Source organism: Topomyia yanbarensis, chromosome 1 (assembly GCF_030247195.1).
Source record: "Topomyia yanbarensis strain Yona2022 chromosome 1, ASM3024719v1, whole genome shotgun sequence".
NCBI lineage: Eukaryota > Metazoa > Arthropoda > Insecta > Diptera > Culicidae > Topomyia > Topomyia yanbarensis.
Window position 1 is genome coordinate 45,214,447 of NC_080670.1, and position 16,389 is coordinate 45,230,835.

The following is a 16,389-nucleotide window of genomic DNA, read 5'->3' on the forward strand; positions in this document are numbered from 1 at the left end:
TGTGGCTACCAACATACATACATACAAATTGAATAGTTTCTGAGTTATCAGTGATTGAAAAATGTTCAATTCAATAAAATTCGAAATTTTACAAACTCATAAATTGAAAAAAAGAATCGTATTCATCAAAAACAAAACTTAGTGCGAAAAATTTTCAGCTAAAGATCGGAAAAAAAATTTGGTTGTAAATCTGACGTGGACTGACTCATATATAATATTTAATACGGATGCCAAATTGATCTATCGACGGTCTTGTTGTGATTCTTCTGACTCTGTAAGGTAAATACATATAAGTACGCTTGGTGTGCACAGGCCGTTTACTTTGACACGGCTCAATGCATTAGCTTGGCCGAACCGTGGGTATTTTTTATGTTTACAAATTGTAGACGAAAAAGATGGGTCAATAATGTTGCAGATACAGAGTGGTAGAGTAATTACGCCTATTAAATCGAACATATTTTTGATAATCCAGTTGCATTTCCAAAATAATAAAGCAATAAATTCTTTTAAAAAAATGCCGATTCATGAAATAAGTCTTCATGACCGTATAACAGTATATCGCATTGTAGCTGATCTCTTGTTTTGCGGCAGTTTATTTTTTGCTTATGTGGCCAATTTTGGGGTTTGTAATTAACTAATTCTCAACGGTGTAAACTTGTTTTATTCAAGTTCTTTCAAGTAGCCATCGAGTTAATTCTAAGCGCAATACTCAATTCCACTCGCGTCAAGTGCTAGTCCATAGCGGCATTAGGTAACGCACAGCTTTCATACTGTTTTTTGTTTGCAGCTGAAGTCATTTGTCTGCTCCGCTCACTGACAGACAGAATTATTAAGCAACTAAATAAAGTTGTGAAGATCGCTCCGGGGTCAAATTATCAGATAGTCCCATGACGATTGTTAACAATCTCTGTGGCAAACCCAAGAATTTTGACATCCATATTGCTAGGATTCTTTGAAATTTACAAATAGTATTTCAAAGCTGGGACACACCTCCAGGACCGGTTGTCCGGAAACAAGATCTCATACGATTCCTTATAGCAGGTTTAAAAAAAGTAGATGACTTCCTGATTCCAAACCATCTACAAATATTTGAATAAGTTTAAAATTATAATAGTAATGAGCATTACCCTGTCAGTCTGCTATGCGGTAGAAACGATCAAAACGTTCCCCTCAGGCTCTTTTACTACATCTTCAATTTTATCTCACTAAAATTTATGCCTAGTGATACTATAATGTCACCAAGTTTTAGGTTCTAGTTATGGAAAGCAAATTGTAATTTTAAATGAAATCTGAAAAGGTACTCGCGTACTATGTCGTTACCTAACGGTTAAACACTCAACTCCGCTTATAATTTCAACGTTTTCGATATGGGTTTCAGTATATAACAGAACTGTATGAAGATGACTTTCGCAAGCTCCAGTTTCAATATCACCTTCCTCTAACAGACGGGCGGATACGGCAATATTTAAAATCAACAAATAGTGTATTTAACCGAAGTTCGCCTCCCTTTTGCTGCGAAGCTTCACTCATCTCACAACGTGCTGCTATTGCCAGATTGCATTAAAAATCGCTTTATTTATTTATTTGTTTGTATTTATTATATTCCAAGATGGAATTCCCAACTGAACTTTTCACTGCCGTTCAACGCATAATTGTCTTATGTATAGAGGAAATACTTATGTATAGAGGGTATACGAATACGATCTCAACGGCAGTTCAGAAGGTACTTAATTTCTGAAATGACGAATTGGTGGGAAATGGCAGGCAAATGAGAGACTAAAAAACTGTTTGTCTCAAATCACAAGTAAACTTATCAAAAACCGGTTTCTATAATTTGTTTTTGTGATTATTCGACATTTTCTTGAATTATGCCCCTATTTTAAGGTTGTGAAAAAGTGCTGGATGTTTTTGTATCAACAACGCAATCATTATTAACCCTCCGGAAGTTGCGCAAATGGCCCACTGAACGAGCAGCCGCTGGTGCGCTCGGACGATTTCGCTAGATTTTCAGAGCAGCGTGCACTCAGTGCACTAGCATGACTTCCGGAAGGTCAAAAAGAAGAATCCAAATCTAACCAGAACATAAAAAGCGGATTATTACTGCACAGAAGTGATTAAACCGTTTCTGTAAACAATCTTCTTAGTACATATTCTGCGATACCTTCCTGTTGGTATGAAGTTTTTACTGGTTCACCCACTGTTGCAGAAGACCTGCTTAACCAATTATTTCTTGAGAAACTTAGACTTCTCTATCGTTCAGAATTACTTTAATACTTCACTTCGTTACATGCCATGAAGCTTGGTTGAAGTCTTCTACGTCCAAGTTTTTTAATCCATTGCCACACAGGAAACATTGGTAGAATATCCACGTTACAATTTTCGAAGAAGTGTTTAGCCCTCATATTCTGCCTATCACTATAATTCGAAATAATCAAAACCTTCAATGACTTCGTTCCTTGATGATGCTTCGAATTATGCACAAACACATTTGACGTTTTTATTTTATTATTATTTTATTAGTGTACGAACAGAATGTTTGTCTCACTATCGAATCCATTTGGTCGTTTCTTAAGATTGTATTTTGCATTTCTTTTATATGTAGCTGATGGCAATCGAGTATTAGATGTTTTGGAAACAGTGTGAACAGAGCTTGCCGATTAGCCAAGCTTTTTAGCACTATTCCAATGAGATATCTTTTGATTTCCGTTTGGACCGCACATATTATTTCTAATACGCATTTCTTTCTACCCATTTTTGAAAGCGCATTTAACATGTCAACGAATTATGTATTTTTAGATAAAAAAGACATACGTCCATATTTGTGAAAAATATTTCATTTTTGGTTGAATACATCAATAGATCTATGTGTTTTTAGGTTTCCATATTTTGTCGCGAACAAACTTTACATTGAAAATTGACGTAAGAATGGGTTACAACCACCTTCAAGGGTATTTGGAATATGATAGAGTATGTTGAAAAGGTGCCGCGCATATGGCCCACTGAATGAGCAGCTGCAGTTGCCCAAAGACAATTTGCTAGCTTTTCAAAGCAGCGTGCACTCAGTGCACCAGCGCGACTGCCAAAAGGTTAACGGAAGATCCCAGACTCATCACCATTTCCACACAGACTAAAATACATAACACTATGAGGAAATTCATCCCTAAAATGTCAATCCGCTAACTTTTCCAGAACACTAGCTCCTCCTTTTATACACGGTCCCATACACTCATTTGCTTGTCGGTCATCCCTCGGGCCTGGTAACAATTTTTCACTAGTGGTCTATCCTCAGCTTACTTGTGCATATGCCAGAGGCGGCCTTATCGCAAGTACGACCACAGCCCCAACCAAAACTATATTTAAAGTAACCGTTATATTAGGCGAAGCATTGTTTTCGAGTGTTATGTCTGTTAACTAAAAATGCAAAAATGGTGTAAGCTCAAACGATATACATTGAAAAATGTGAATTTAATTTGATTTGTTTGAGCACTCTGGAAATTTTTCAAAAAGGTCTGGAAATACCTGGAAAATCAGGGAATTTCATTTTCAGAAATGAGTCGACACCCTGATGGGTTATGATATTTTACACGGAGAAATATTTTGAAGACCACTCAGAGAAACTTGGATATTCACGTTCTCGTAGATGCATACAATCTCAACAATAACCTTCGAAGGACCGTATGATGGTAAAATTAGCGCGAGATTGTGCAGCGTCACCGTAACGAATTTCAGGTTCTGAACCATGCAAGAATTCCACAAACGAAGAATGACACGTTGGAGATAACCTAGGGGCAAATAATATTGAGGATGTGGGTTGTGTTTCCTTTCTAAAAGTCGAAAGCGTCTGACTAAATTGAAGCAATAATGCACAAGGTGATCGTAATGAACTGAAAACAAGTATCAGGACTCCGTCAAATAGGTTCGAGAAACGTCACATACTTGATTACAGAATAGTGGCGTGCCGCTGCTTAACCTTCTTTTTGTAATGAATAAGGTGTTAGCGGGTCATATTGACCCCGATTTCGAACTCAGTTTTAAGACACATTTTCAACCAAATTTATATGAACTGGTACTTAAATTGTTTGTAAGATTAGAGTTTAAATTTGAAGTTTCTGGTAAATATTACTGGTTTTGACCTGTTTGGTCTGTGGGAATCGGTGTCGCATGAGGTCATGTTTGGCATCCATAGATGTATGCAGAACCATCATAAATCGCAGGTTTAATGACAGAATACTAATTATAAACACAAACAAAACAAAAATGAAAATGTATGTATTAAATCTGGGCATGATACGACCGATCTTGAATGTCCCGGATCACGATTCCGGAAGATCTGGAACATCCGTATAACTGGCTACGGATAATTGACTACTTTCACTGATTTTCCGGATCTTCCGGATGATTTTCACGTAGAATCCAGGGTTAGTATTTGCATCAGAGTATCAACTCAGAGTATCATTTTAGATGGGATTTTATACAAATTTTCAAGCATATTACAAATTTTTGGGATCAGTTTCATTGATTGACTACATTGTCGCTTGATCAATGTTATGAGAAATGCTATTGTACCACCAGAATCGGCATCGGAATCGTAATCCGGGACATCCAAGATCGGACGTATCATGTCCAAATTTAATATATACATTCTCATTTTTGTTTTGCTTGTGTTTATAATTACTATTCTGTCAATAAACCTGCGATTTATTGATTTATTCATCATCATGATGGTTGTGCATACATCTATGGATACCAAACATGACCTCATTCGGCACCAATTCCCACAGACCAACCAGGTCAAAAACGGTAATATTTACCAGTTCGAATTGGGGTCAATATGACCCGCTAACACCTTATTCGTAACTTTTTTTGTACAGCCCTTCAGGAATGAGCTAAAGTTTTGAACACTATTGAAAATCGTTGCTCTCCATGAAAGAGGAAAAGTCAAGAAATTCTAAACTTCTAGGTGCAAAACTTCAAAAGTTATCGCATTTTGAAAGTTCATTTGGGGACATATTGACCTAACATCTAAAGAAGGTTAATAAGTCGACGGAGTATGTCTAGTTAAGCAAAATGCGATCGTTTGCTTCCAACAAGAACGATCAAGGATGGACCAGATATGCACGCAACGATCCGTTATTTATCAACAAGAGGACTGATCATCTACATGGGTATTCCAACAACGCGATTCCGTTAAACAAAACAAATAACGGTTGATTGCTAGAACAGAAGCATTTTTGTGTATTTTCACAACTGAACTGATGTGCTGTACGTTCATACTAGAAATTAATTTATCACTATGCTATATTTCTCCTTAGTGGAGTAAAATGTTGGGTAAAAAAAAACTATTTTTTCTCTGCTAAGGAGAAAATTGTTTTAAACCACTTATTTCGTGTCCTTTGAAACCTATAACTAAATTAGTTATTAGAGAGGCGATTCGAGTTCCTCTCATCAGAATACGACACTAACTTAGTTAACGGAGTTTTTGGAGCTAGCGTCAATACGGTGCTAGCTTAGTCCGTTAACTAAGTTAGTTTCGGATTCTGATGAAAGGAACTCGTAACATATCAATGTCATCTGTTCACCAAAACCTTATAATTAATTCCATAATTTATTATCTTAGATCCAAAAATTAAACATCGAACGAATATTATTTTATTAACATTGATATCACTGTATACAGTCTACCTATTTTCGGCGACACGACATTTATAAAAATTCGGCAACGACTCACTAGACCTTCGACGATTCAACGAAGTGAAATAATCCAAACTTCGAGATGACTCTCATTTGTCGATTGTTTTACTGGCTCGGTTTCTCCTGCCATCCAGCCCTTCTCGTTACGAAGCTAGCATATCTTGAGGGCTCCTGTAATTGTCACTTCATACACAATGGGATCGGAGACCCAATTCCAATGCCAATTCTTGACCAAGTTACTTCAACAATTCAAGTACTGCACAGCCTCTAGGACAGTTTTGCTTAAAAAAATAATTTTAATCAACCCCTTGTGGGCCACAGCCAGTATAAAGTGGAATTAGCGTCAACTAAATGGCTTTCTGTTCTAACCTAAACTTGAATTATGAAACACGCTGAAATTGATAAATTCGCGAGCAAAAGTTGATCAAAGATACTGGAGTATTTACCCAAGTATGAAGTAATCTACTGAAAATAATACATCTACAAAATGACTGGCAGAATCACAAGTCTGTGAACCGACATTGCTTCGCTACTGCTGCTTACTTTCAGTCAGAGCAGACTGTTTGTTTCCGTCCAAAGCGCATGAATAGTGTCTGTATATACATATGTATATACGGCAATATACACAATTCGCTTACTGGTTGCTGATCATCAGTCGAAAAAAAATAAAGACTAGACTTATTTATGAGTCCGACTTTGCGAACCGGTTGCAAAACCGGTGTACGACGACACAGGGAAAAAGGTAAAGCTGATTTTTGTTTATTTCTTTTGGTGAGATATGATTCAACGATGTTCTCACACGCGATATTCGAAGATGACGATGATGGCACATGTGTGCTACGGAAATCAAACGTGGGAGAATCACCTGATCACATGATCACCGTTGTTGTTGTTGGCATCAAGTTTCTCTTGCCTGGAAGTATACGTGCATATAGGAGTGTTGCTGAATGTGCACCTTTTTGCCAATGGGTAGTAACAGTTTGTCTCGGGAATTATCTCAGATATGCGGGACTTTTTTATAAAGCGAGTATATTCGTAACAAGAACACACACATAATGTTTATCAAAATTTCGCTTTTCTTAGTATTCTCAGCACATGAAACTACTAATTTGGTATAATTTGTTTATTTATTTAATTGAATTGTGCGTTCTATTTTCATTGCTCGCATCATTGGCTATATTCCAAAGATTAAATTTTGTACTCTTGTGCGCTTTTTTCACTCTTTTGACAGAGAATTTACGTTTTTGGGTTAGAGTTACTTCTGAAGACACTCTTTTTTGTCTCACCGTTCATTGCTTCAGAAGTAGTGTAGGAGGGTTTATTTAACCCCATCCGCCAATCGCTTGTCAGATCAAAAATTTCATTTCTGCTGACAACTACAGTCTACTAAACAAGCACTGGAGAACGCCTTATAAGCGATATTAAGTAACATTACCCTCGATATCTCATTCGAATTTATAACAGTTTCTTGCGGCCGACCAACAAATCCGAAGGCATTTCTTTTTCCATCCAGATCACATATTGGATTGCTTTGTACATCCGATCATTTTTGAGTTTTAGAAGGTTGGTCAGGATACCGGCCCTATCGTTTTCAGATCTCTAGTAGCCTTTCACCGTTCGTCTAGCGTGAGTGGATCCCCACCTTGTCAATCGTCCACAATTCTCATATTTGACCTTTATCTACTTGTTTGCCCGTTCGACAGTTACTCAAGGGCTCCTTCCCTTTGGTTGTACGATCTGTCATGAGATTCCCGTCCTGATCGTTGATTATGACTTATATTGGGGTGTTTTTCCTTCTCATGGTGTTGATCCTTTCGTATAACTTTCGGACATTGTTCCTGGAAAAGTTTTTCTTTCTCTCGGTTAAGACCTTTTTGTCGTACTCACGTTTATTACGCCGATGAGGTTCGTGCATTCTGTTCTTAGCCTGGTCTTACTTGTCTGTCGCTCTATGGCACTCAGCGTGGACCCAACCATTCCACTGATGTTTAAGTATGGTAGAAAACACATCTGTGGCTGTTGTGCTACAGACACTCCATACACATGCGGAGACAAAAACAGTAAAACTATAAACCATGAATGAAAACTGGCATCACGGAAGATCCCATAAACCTTGCATGGGCTTCCTCCCATACTTCCTCTCACAAAACCCTCATGCTCGGCTGGTAAGGTATTGCACAACGTTTAAGAGTTAATTTAAATTTTTATTTTTATTTTTAACTAAAACAAAACAACTTAGCCTTATTATGTCTTTGAGAAAAATTTGTGAGATCTTTTTTTGTTAAAAAAAGTTAGGGAGGTTCTAATTTCACCCAGACTAAAGATTAAACTTTTTAATTATTCTAGGTAGAGCCATACTGCCGAAGACATGTAAGCTCTATCTGTCATACTTTTCATTCCACAAGAAATTTAAAATTAAGGTTTAGCGTGTCTCTTAGTTTCTTAGAAAAACTGTTTTATTCGTACATTTTTCCGGTATTCATTGAAAAATGAAGTAGTTTTCTGACAAGTGCAAGATTGTTTCAGGGCAAATAATTTGTTTCGTGGCAAATCTAACCATTACCGTTGAAAAGTTATAAGCACTTTTTTGTCAAAAATGTTTTTTTTGTTATTCCAATATCACTAATTGGGACAAATAAAAGATAATTCTTTTAAAACTAATAGATAACAGAAGTTAGAATTTGGATGCGCTAGAAGAAAATGTTCATCTTCAAAAACTGAAAATTGTCTAATAAAATACGACAGTAAAATATGAAAACTCCAAAATTCATATAATTTTTTTTATTTTTCATGGATGGACCCTTAGTACTATGTATAACTTACCTTTACGGTGAACATTACAATACAATACGATACAGCTTCGTTCTCGCGATAAAATTTCACGTTTTACAAGATTTTTCTGCTATTTTAAATAGTGGGTGAGCGGTTCTAAATTTATTAAAATCTGAAAATTACTTTTATAATGGTTCGAGATAGAATCTTTCAGGAAATTGAAGAAAATAAAATTACAAAAAACTTTGTCAAAGATACTGAAGCTCTATGTCTTGTACTTTTCATATTACAAGAAATTTGCAAAAAATAGATTGTTTCTTAAAAAATGATTTTGTTTATGTAACTTTTGCTGTTTAGATTTTTCGTTAAGATGACTAAAAATACTTTCAGATATTTTGAAGGAGAACAGTTTGTCTTAATATACTGAATCTCCAGCTTCTTTCGTTATATTTACTTTTACCACACATAAACTACGCCATAAAAATCAATCGTGGGGTAGATGAGCCCTTATTCATCTCATTAGTCAGGATGTCACATTATTTCGATTGTAACTCGGCTTACAGTGATTGGATTGCGCTTAAATAGGTATCAGAATGCTTGCTTCGTTCTTAAGAAGCAGTAATATAAAAAAATCTGGTTTGGAAAATGCAAAATACTCGCGTTTGAGCAAAGTGAAAGTCGAGTACAACGAACCCTTATTTTTCCTATTATTTGACCTAATGCGTTAAATAGAGAGAGCAGACACTGTCTAACTAATGTATTCAAATGGGTGGGATGAATACAGGGGCTAAGATGAACAACAGTAACGCTATTTGCCTTTTTGGTGATGTATGGTATAAAGTATGATATTTCTTATAACCGAAACGTTATTTAATGTTAAGTGCTTTAATTGAAGACAATGATAATTGAAAAAGTTATATATTTTATGTTGAAGTTTTCATAACTTTGAAACGAAAATAGTTTAGTAGGTGATTTGTATAAATAAATTATGCCTCATAAATTAATCTTTAAGTTGTTCAAAAGTCATTCTAGTGCAAAGTTAAAGCAATTATATAAATAAAACCGTCTTTTATGGAACACTCTAAATCTTACATTTGGAGTTCTCGTATGATAGAAACTATGACAGATAGAGCTTGCATGTCTTCACCAAATTTGTCTAAAATGTGTTGTACCACTCCAGAACATCTTTCGAGTAATCGCGAGACCAAAGAAATGGAAGTAGTCGCTTTTGAAGGCATTTTTCAGTACATCTACCCATTCACCGTTCCGATTGTCACGGTTGGGCTCCATTTATTTCACAAGAACAAATTGCCTGCCAAATCCCTTTTTTTGGACATCTTCTGCTTTCTAACTTCCTTCTAACTTATGACGTGCAGTTCGCATTAGTCTCGCCATCTATGACAAAAATACGGTTTCGACAACAGCTGAGTGCAAAGCTGCTGCGAATGTGGTTTTTCCACCGTATTCTTCCGCTTATCGCAAATCAGCGCCTGTATCTTGCACAAAAAAATTGCTTAAATCACCACTAGACCTTTCCACATTTTGAAAAAGTTTTGAAATATACATCGGTCAGCTCAAATTCTTGTTCTAGGTGTGAATTTAAGAACTTTCGCCAAAAATGGAATGTTCTTAAATTCACACCTAGAACAAGCGGAAGCGGAAGAATACGGTAAGCGGAAGAATACAGTAAGATTTGGACATGATTTAGAGGTGTCTCCAATCAAAAATCGTGTTTTTGATATGTTTCCATAGGAAGACCACTTACACTCTGATTTAATAGGCCTTACAAGCCCACATGTCGTCAAAGGTTGTTCCTTAGACATATCTTAACATGTTTTAACAGGTGAACATAGCTCTAATCGCAATAGAAAATTTGTTTATTGGATTTTTATATAGAAAAGAATACCAAAACCAAGAAAAAATACTACTTATTTTCCTTGGTTTTGATATACTTTCCTATATGAAAATCCAGTTAACAAATTTTCTAGAGCGATTAGAGCTATGTTCACCTGTTAAAACATGTTAAGATATGTCTAAGGAACAACCTTTGATGATATGTGGGCATGTATGGCCTATTAAATCAGAATGTAAGTGATCTTTCTATAGAAACATATCAAAAACACGATTTTTGATTGGAGACACCTCTATATCATGTCCAAATTATGCCATTTTTGGCGAAAGTTCTTAAATTCACACCTAGAACAAGAATTTGAGCTGACCGATGCATATTTCAAAACTTTTTCAAAATGTGGAGAGGTCTAATCACCACGTCACTTACTGAACTGTTGGGATTTCTCTTGGAAGCTTCAAGTGCCCGCTTGTAATCCTTCACATTATGCAATGTTTCTTTTTGGTCACTTTTTCATCGAACGTTTGTTGTACCATTTCAAAACACACGTAGATTGGAACATTCCCAGCTTCTTACTATGGGCACGGTAAGAGAGATCCGGATGTTCTAGGTATGATAGCAATTTTTTACGCTGCTGATGTTCTTTCGACTCCCTTTTAGCAACAGTTGCACAATTGATAGTGAAATTTACACAATGTAAACAATACACATTGGACACATTGAAAAATTTCAGGAGAAGCTACCCAATGGAAAAAAATCAGCGATTTGACTCCCTATTCCCTTTAATTGAAAAGAATGGTCCCCAAACAAACAATGTTCCATATCGAATATCACGTAACATCCATGTCAGAGCAGTGGGATCAAGGCCAAGTTCCCTCCGGCTCGTGATAAACTGAGAAACAACATTTATTTAGGCACCGAGAACAGACGTCCAGTGTAAACGTAAATGTTGAGAAAAAATTTACGTTGCATCTAAAGAAAATTTTAATGTTTCTACCGTTGTAAGTTTTACTGCATTGACACTGTACCACACAATTGATACCCAAGTGACTATCACAATTATACTGTATTATGCCAACATGATGACCGTAGTGGTCTAGCGGAGACTAGTTCAAATAGCAAAACAAGTATTTTAAACTTGTTTGTTCAACACATGGGTGTCTGTCCTCAGTGATTTAGCTGTAACATATTAATCTTCCTAACTGAATCGAATAAGCGGATAGTATAGCCGACGGGAGAGGCATTTAACAAGGTTGGAAAAACTAGGAGTGAGGACGGGAATCCACTATATTAAACAAGTATAGTGGTGTTACAACAGAATAATTCAATCTGATGCTACAATCATTTAAGCAATAAATAATACACACTAGAACAGAAAGACTGACTGGTAGAATAGCTGGAGGGAATTTAGTATGCGTGGAAATTACGGTTGACAGAGCTCTTTGATTTACTAATAGTCGATTGATCCGCTTCAGACCTAGGGGACCCAAGAGACAATCAATGCGAAGTTTTAATTGCATCACTGAAGACATAGCATGCGTTGTTAAGAGCAGGATAACAAACAAAACTTAATTTTAGGAACTGTACGAGATGGCGATGGGCCTGTGGCCTTCGACTGGCATGGTGCAATCTCATTGGTTCGGAAGTCTTCTTGGCTGGTTTTGGTATATGTGTGCTCCCACTCGCAAGTGGATCAATTCGCTTGGGTGGGGGACATGTGGATCCCGTTAGTTGTCGACTTTTTTACCGTGGGTATGAGGCTAGTTCAGGAAAGGAGTGCAGGACTGGCACCTAAGAGATAATTAATTATTCACGACTTTTTCTTACGAGTATTTAACTCGACCAAGCATATCGGCTCTCAGAAATTATAAGCAGCCCTTTCGGGTCGGAGTGGTCTGTTCGAGTAGAACCAGGCGGACAATCGGTTCGAGCAAACTTTGTGGGGAATAGTGGATAAATATTTTTTATGTCCTTTATGGGCAGCGGTTCTTTTCGTGAAATCCTTAAATGCCTTCACTCGTCTAGCTACTCAGGATAAAAACAGTAGAATGGCCCATAATGTAATGAATAATATAGGGTATATTAACTAGAACTGGGATAATCGAATTCTGTTATAAGATAGAGATGAAATAGCAAAGTTGTAGGAAAAAGTATTTGGGAGTAGGGACTAATACTGCTAGTAAGTTTACCGTATCAATTAATAGTCAATTGATCCGTTTCGGACCTAGAAGACAAAAAAGAGATTAGGAAGAGACAGAAGCGAATTCAATGCGAAATTTGCGAATATGATGTAGACTCCAAGGCGATGCTACGATGATTTTTCATAGGATTACACATTACACAGACACGACGTTACACGCTCTAAACTTGTGCCAAGTAGTATGTATGTATGAATGTAAGCCCGCATGTCTGCATGTGACCAGAAATCACTGCACACATTGTCAAGTGTAACGGTGAGACGGTAGGTGTACAGTTAATGCACATAGGTTGCAGAAATAGGTTGTTGGGATAGCCTGATTGCACAGTGATAAATAACAATAACTATTTTGGTGGAACTAAAGGTTTGGTATCCTTGGAAGGAGTCATTTTTCGTTAGAAAGAAAATGTCAGTATAGAATTGAAGTTAAATTAGGATACTACGATATTTTTAGCATACGACTGTTAACAGAAGAATCGCCACCATCGCTGCATCACAGGTAGCTGTAATATAAAGCATTAATCAATCATATTGATATGCAAGCTACGAGTACGAGAAATCTGTGTAAACCTTTTGGTCGACAAAGCTACAATCACACTTAATTCGGCTCGGCAACTTCCCAACAGCTGTGTGGTCAGCAAATTCAGATACATATATCGCAGTAAAGTGAAAGTTGTTTGCTGATTTTCAGTGAAGTATTTTCCGAGTCTCAGCTATCAAATGTCACTTTTACTGAGATCTCAACAAAAAAATTGTTTACTGAGATCTGTTGAGATTTCGGCAAAAGATCCGAAAAAACTGAGATTTGCAGAAAAAAATCAAGAGTATATGGCTCAATTATACGCGTTAAAACAACTATTGTCACATATCATTTTTGTTGATCTTGCAAAGGTCATCCCTATATCGAAAACAAAGGCCTACGTCTATTTATGTCAAAATATTTACTATACGATCGCTCTTTTCTGGTGAAAGTACTGTCATCTGTTTCATCATACATCGCATTTTTGCTTCTGAGTATACTTATATAAGAGTAATAACATCAAAAGTATTAAAGATAAAGACTTGGCGTCTTCCGCAAATTTGTTTGCAAAAGTAGGCTGTACAACAATAACACCAGAAACAGGGTTGATGTAACGTCCATGAATTCCTCCGAAGGCGTCATTGGCCCAAACTTATCGACGGCATTGAAGAATATTCTCTGATTTTCCAACAGGGGAATTGTACTTTGGATTTTGTATCTTTTGTGCAATTTGTTCCACGATTTGAAAGGTTCCAGTTTGGAGGTTCGACATTTTTTTCTGGGTAGTAGATTTCAGGGAAATGTTATAGAATTGTAGTCGAAGACGACGGATGTCTCATTTTGGAAATGTGTCTGTACTTATGTTTCGAGAGAGGGTCGAGTAATCAAACTTTTTACGAAGTAATAATAAGTCTATTTTAACCCTGTTTCTATTATATTCCTTCCCATTTGAAGCCGTTGGCTAGAGCTGCGTCTGCCATCTTTGTAAACACATTGGCTTAAGTGATAGGACGATAATCAGGGAACTCTATTCGAGTTTGCGTTGTGCTCAAACACGAGCATTTCATCGTTTTCAGGCCCTTCGTGTTCTTATATTGGTTCTTAATAATGAAGCAACATATTGATTCCAATTTATACGCATTCCGTCGATTGTCGTCGCCAATAGGGCCAATATAGGCACTTTACCTTATATGTGTTTGTTTTATCATCATGGCCGAACAACTCCACGTTGGTGGAATAGTATGATTGAAATACTTATTAGGCTTCTTGCTAAACTAAATCTATATAAAGTCTAAGACTGTCGGATTCGCTCGCAGTTGGGGGTGATGTATTCTTTGATATTCTAAATCCTACGTAATGTGAACAAATGGTGCTTCTTGTTATAGGTTGTATTGATGAATTTCTTCAAGGTGTGCAATTGATTCTTTTTCCACCACATTGGTGCCCATATGATGGCAAACGGTATGGCGCACAGCTGATATAAATACACGTAAAAATACGTAAACGCATCAATCGTTTTCTTCATTCGCGAGATTCGTACTTTTATAACCCTTCAAACTATTTTTTAAAACAGAATTAAAGCCGATTTTAGGATTCTGGCGGAAAACGTAAGAATTCTATTGCTCATAAGTGGTTACTAACAACAATAATTGATATACGAATGATACTAGAAAAACTTTATTTCAAGTTTAACTCTCAATCAACCAGCGAAACTAACTGCAATTCGTTCCGCCCACTAGAACCTGTTCCAAACTCAGAGCCATGCTTACGAGTAATGTTATGAATACAAATGAATAACAACACCAGCAACAATAGCCGCACATATGATTGACTGTTTTATTTTTATCTGTTTCTGGTTTCTATTATTAACAGGCATCAGACGGACTCAGCGATAAACAAGCCAACAGAACACACGACCGCTTCGGAAACGGCCAGCGCAAAGAGTGAATGAGCGACGCAAAACAGAAAAGTTGAGATAGGCCCAGAATATACGCCAGGCAAAAAATGAGCATTGATCCAAGTAACGCATCTCAAACGACAGCAGCAACAGCGTCAATTTTGCCGCCAACTGGGGCCGAAGAAGAGGAAGAATCGACATTGGTCGAAATTTCGCCTTCATCGTCATCGTCACCAACAACGGTATCGTCGCTATCGCCATCATCCCGAACCAGCAGTGCCAGTGTGGGTGACAATGCCGAACCTCATCCGGAAATGAATGTCGGAATCAAACCGACACCCACGATTGTGATGGCTACGATTGCAAACACATCTTCGTCGGACTCTTCAGAAGCTAGCACCGTTGCATTAGTAGACGATCTAACTCCTCAGCAGCTACACGATAAACAGCAGTCCCTACTAGCACCAGTGGCGGAACAGGTTGCAAGTGATCACCCATCGGAGCAACAGTCACGGCACCAGATACCCATTCAATCCTCGTCGTCGCTGTCAACTCCGTCCTCATCCGAAGAATACGACGAATCTACGGTGACCAGTAGCACCGATGGTGCCTTGAACGTTTCCAACAGCAATAGCCAACTGAACAACAATAACACCGCCGCAGCAGTTAGTGAACAGCAAGTAGTGATTCAAGCGTGCTCAATCGAAGGTGTCCTTTTACCATCGACGACGGTCACAGTGATTACAAGTACGCCGGAACGTGTCCCAGATAGCAAGGAGAAGGCATCACAGAGCAATGCACCGATAGAGATAGTACAAATCTTTCCCTCCGCTGCGGCACCTATATTCTCGTCGGCAACGTCCTCTTCATTTTCATCTTCCTCTCCTTCAACCTCCACTTCAACCACATCATCAACGTCCTCGTCCTCGTCATCGCCTTCCGTTTCACCGTTGGCAGTTGATCAACAAATTACGGCAAAAGAGTCGCCTTCATCGCAAGTGCAATCCAATGAAATGAAAGACCTAGTTCCTCGCAAGGCGGAACCAAGCAACGCTGAAAAATCAACGGATGAAACGGTAGACCAAGAGGTGCCCCAGCGGCAGGATATAATCCAATCTTCTACGATTACGCGTCCTAGCAGCACAAGTGAACAAACCACCAGTGAGAGTAGACGGCGACGAGTTACATTCCCGGACGATGCACATCTCGTCACTGGCTACCTGGAATCGATTAATCCTTGGGAGAGTGGTATGTATTCTTACACATTGAATCGGTACCTTTTTGAAAATGTCATCTTAATTGCTAATTATAATGATTGACGGTGTGAATCTAGTATCTTTTTACTGCAGATTTTTTTTGTGTTGCAAAGAAATCAATAGCTTTTGTAGAATCTACCATTACCCCAATAAACCGGAAAATATTGTTTCAATAAGAGATATCATTGTACTTTCTCCCGGGCCTTT

At 37.6% G+C, this 16,389-nt stretch overlaps 1 protein-coding gene across 6 annotated transcripts in view; it reads left to right on the forward strand.

Moving 5' to 3' along the window:
• The window catches only part of LOC131677500 (serine-rich adhesin for platelets), a 74,295-nt gene that overhangs the window by 34,236 nt on the left and 23,670 nt on the right, over nucleotides 1-16,389 (forward strand). For all 6 annotated transcript variants that reach the window (XM_058957352.1, XM_058957347.1, XM_058957348.1 and 3 more), the window contains exon 3: nucleotides 14,902-16,174. In XM_058957352.1, the coding sequence (XP_058813335.1) occupies nucleotides 15,034-16,174 (1,141 nt within the window). In that variant the 5' untranslated portion in view covers nucleotides 14,902-15,033. The remainder of the gene's footprint in view (nucleotides 1-14,901; nucleotides 16,175-16,389) is intronic.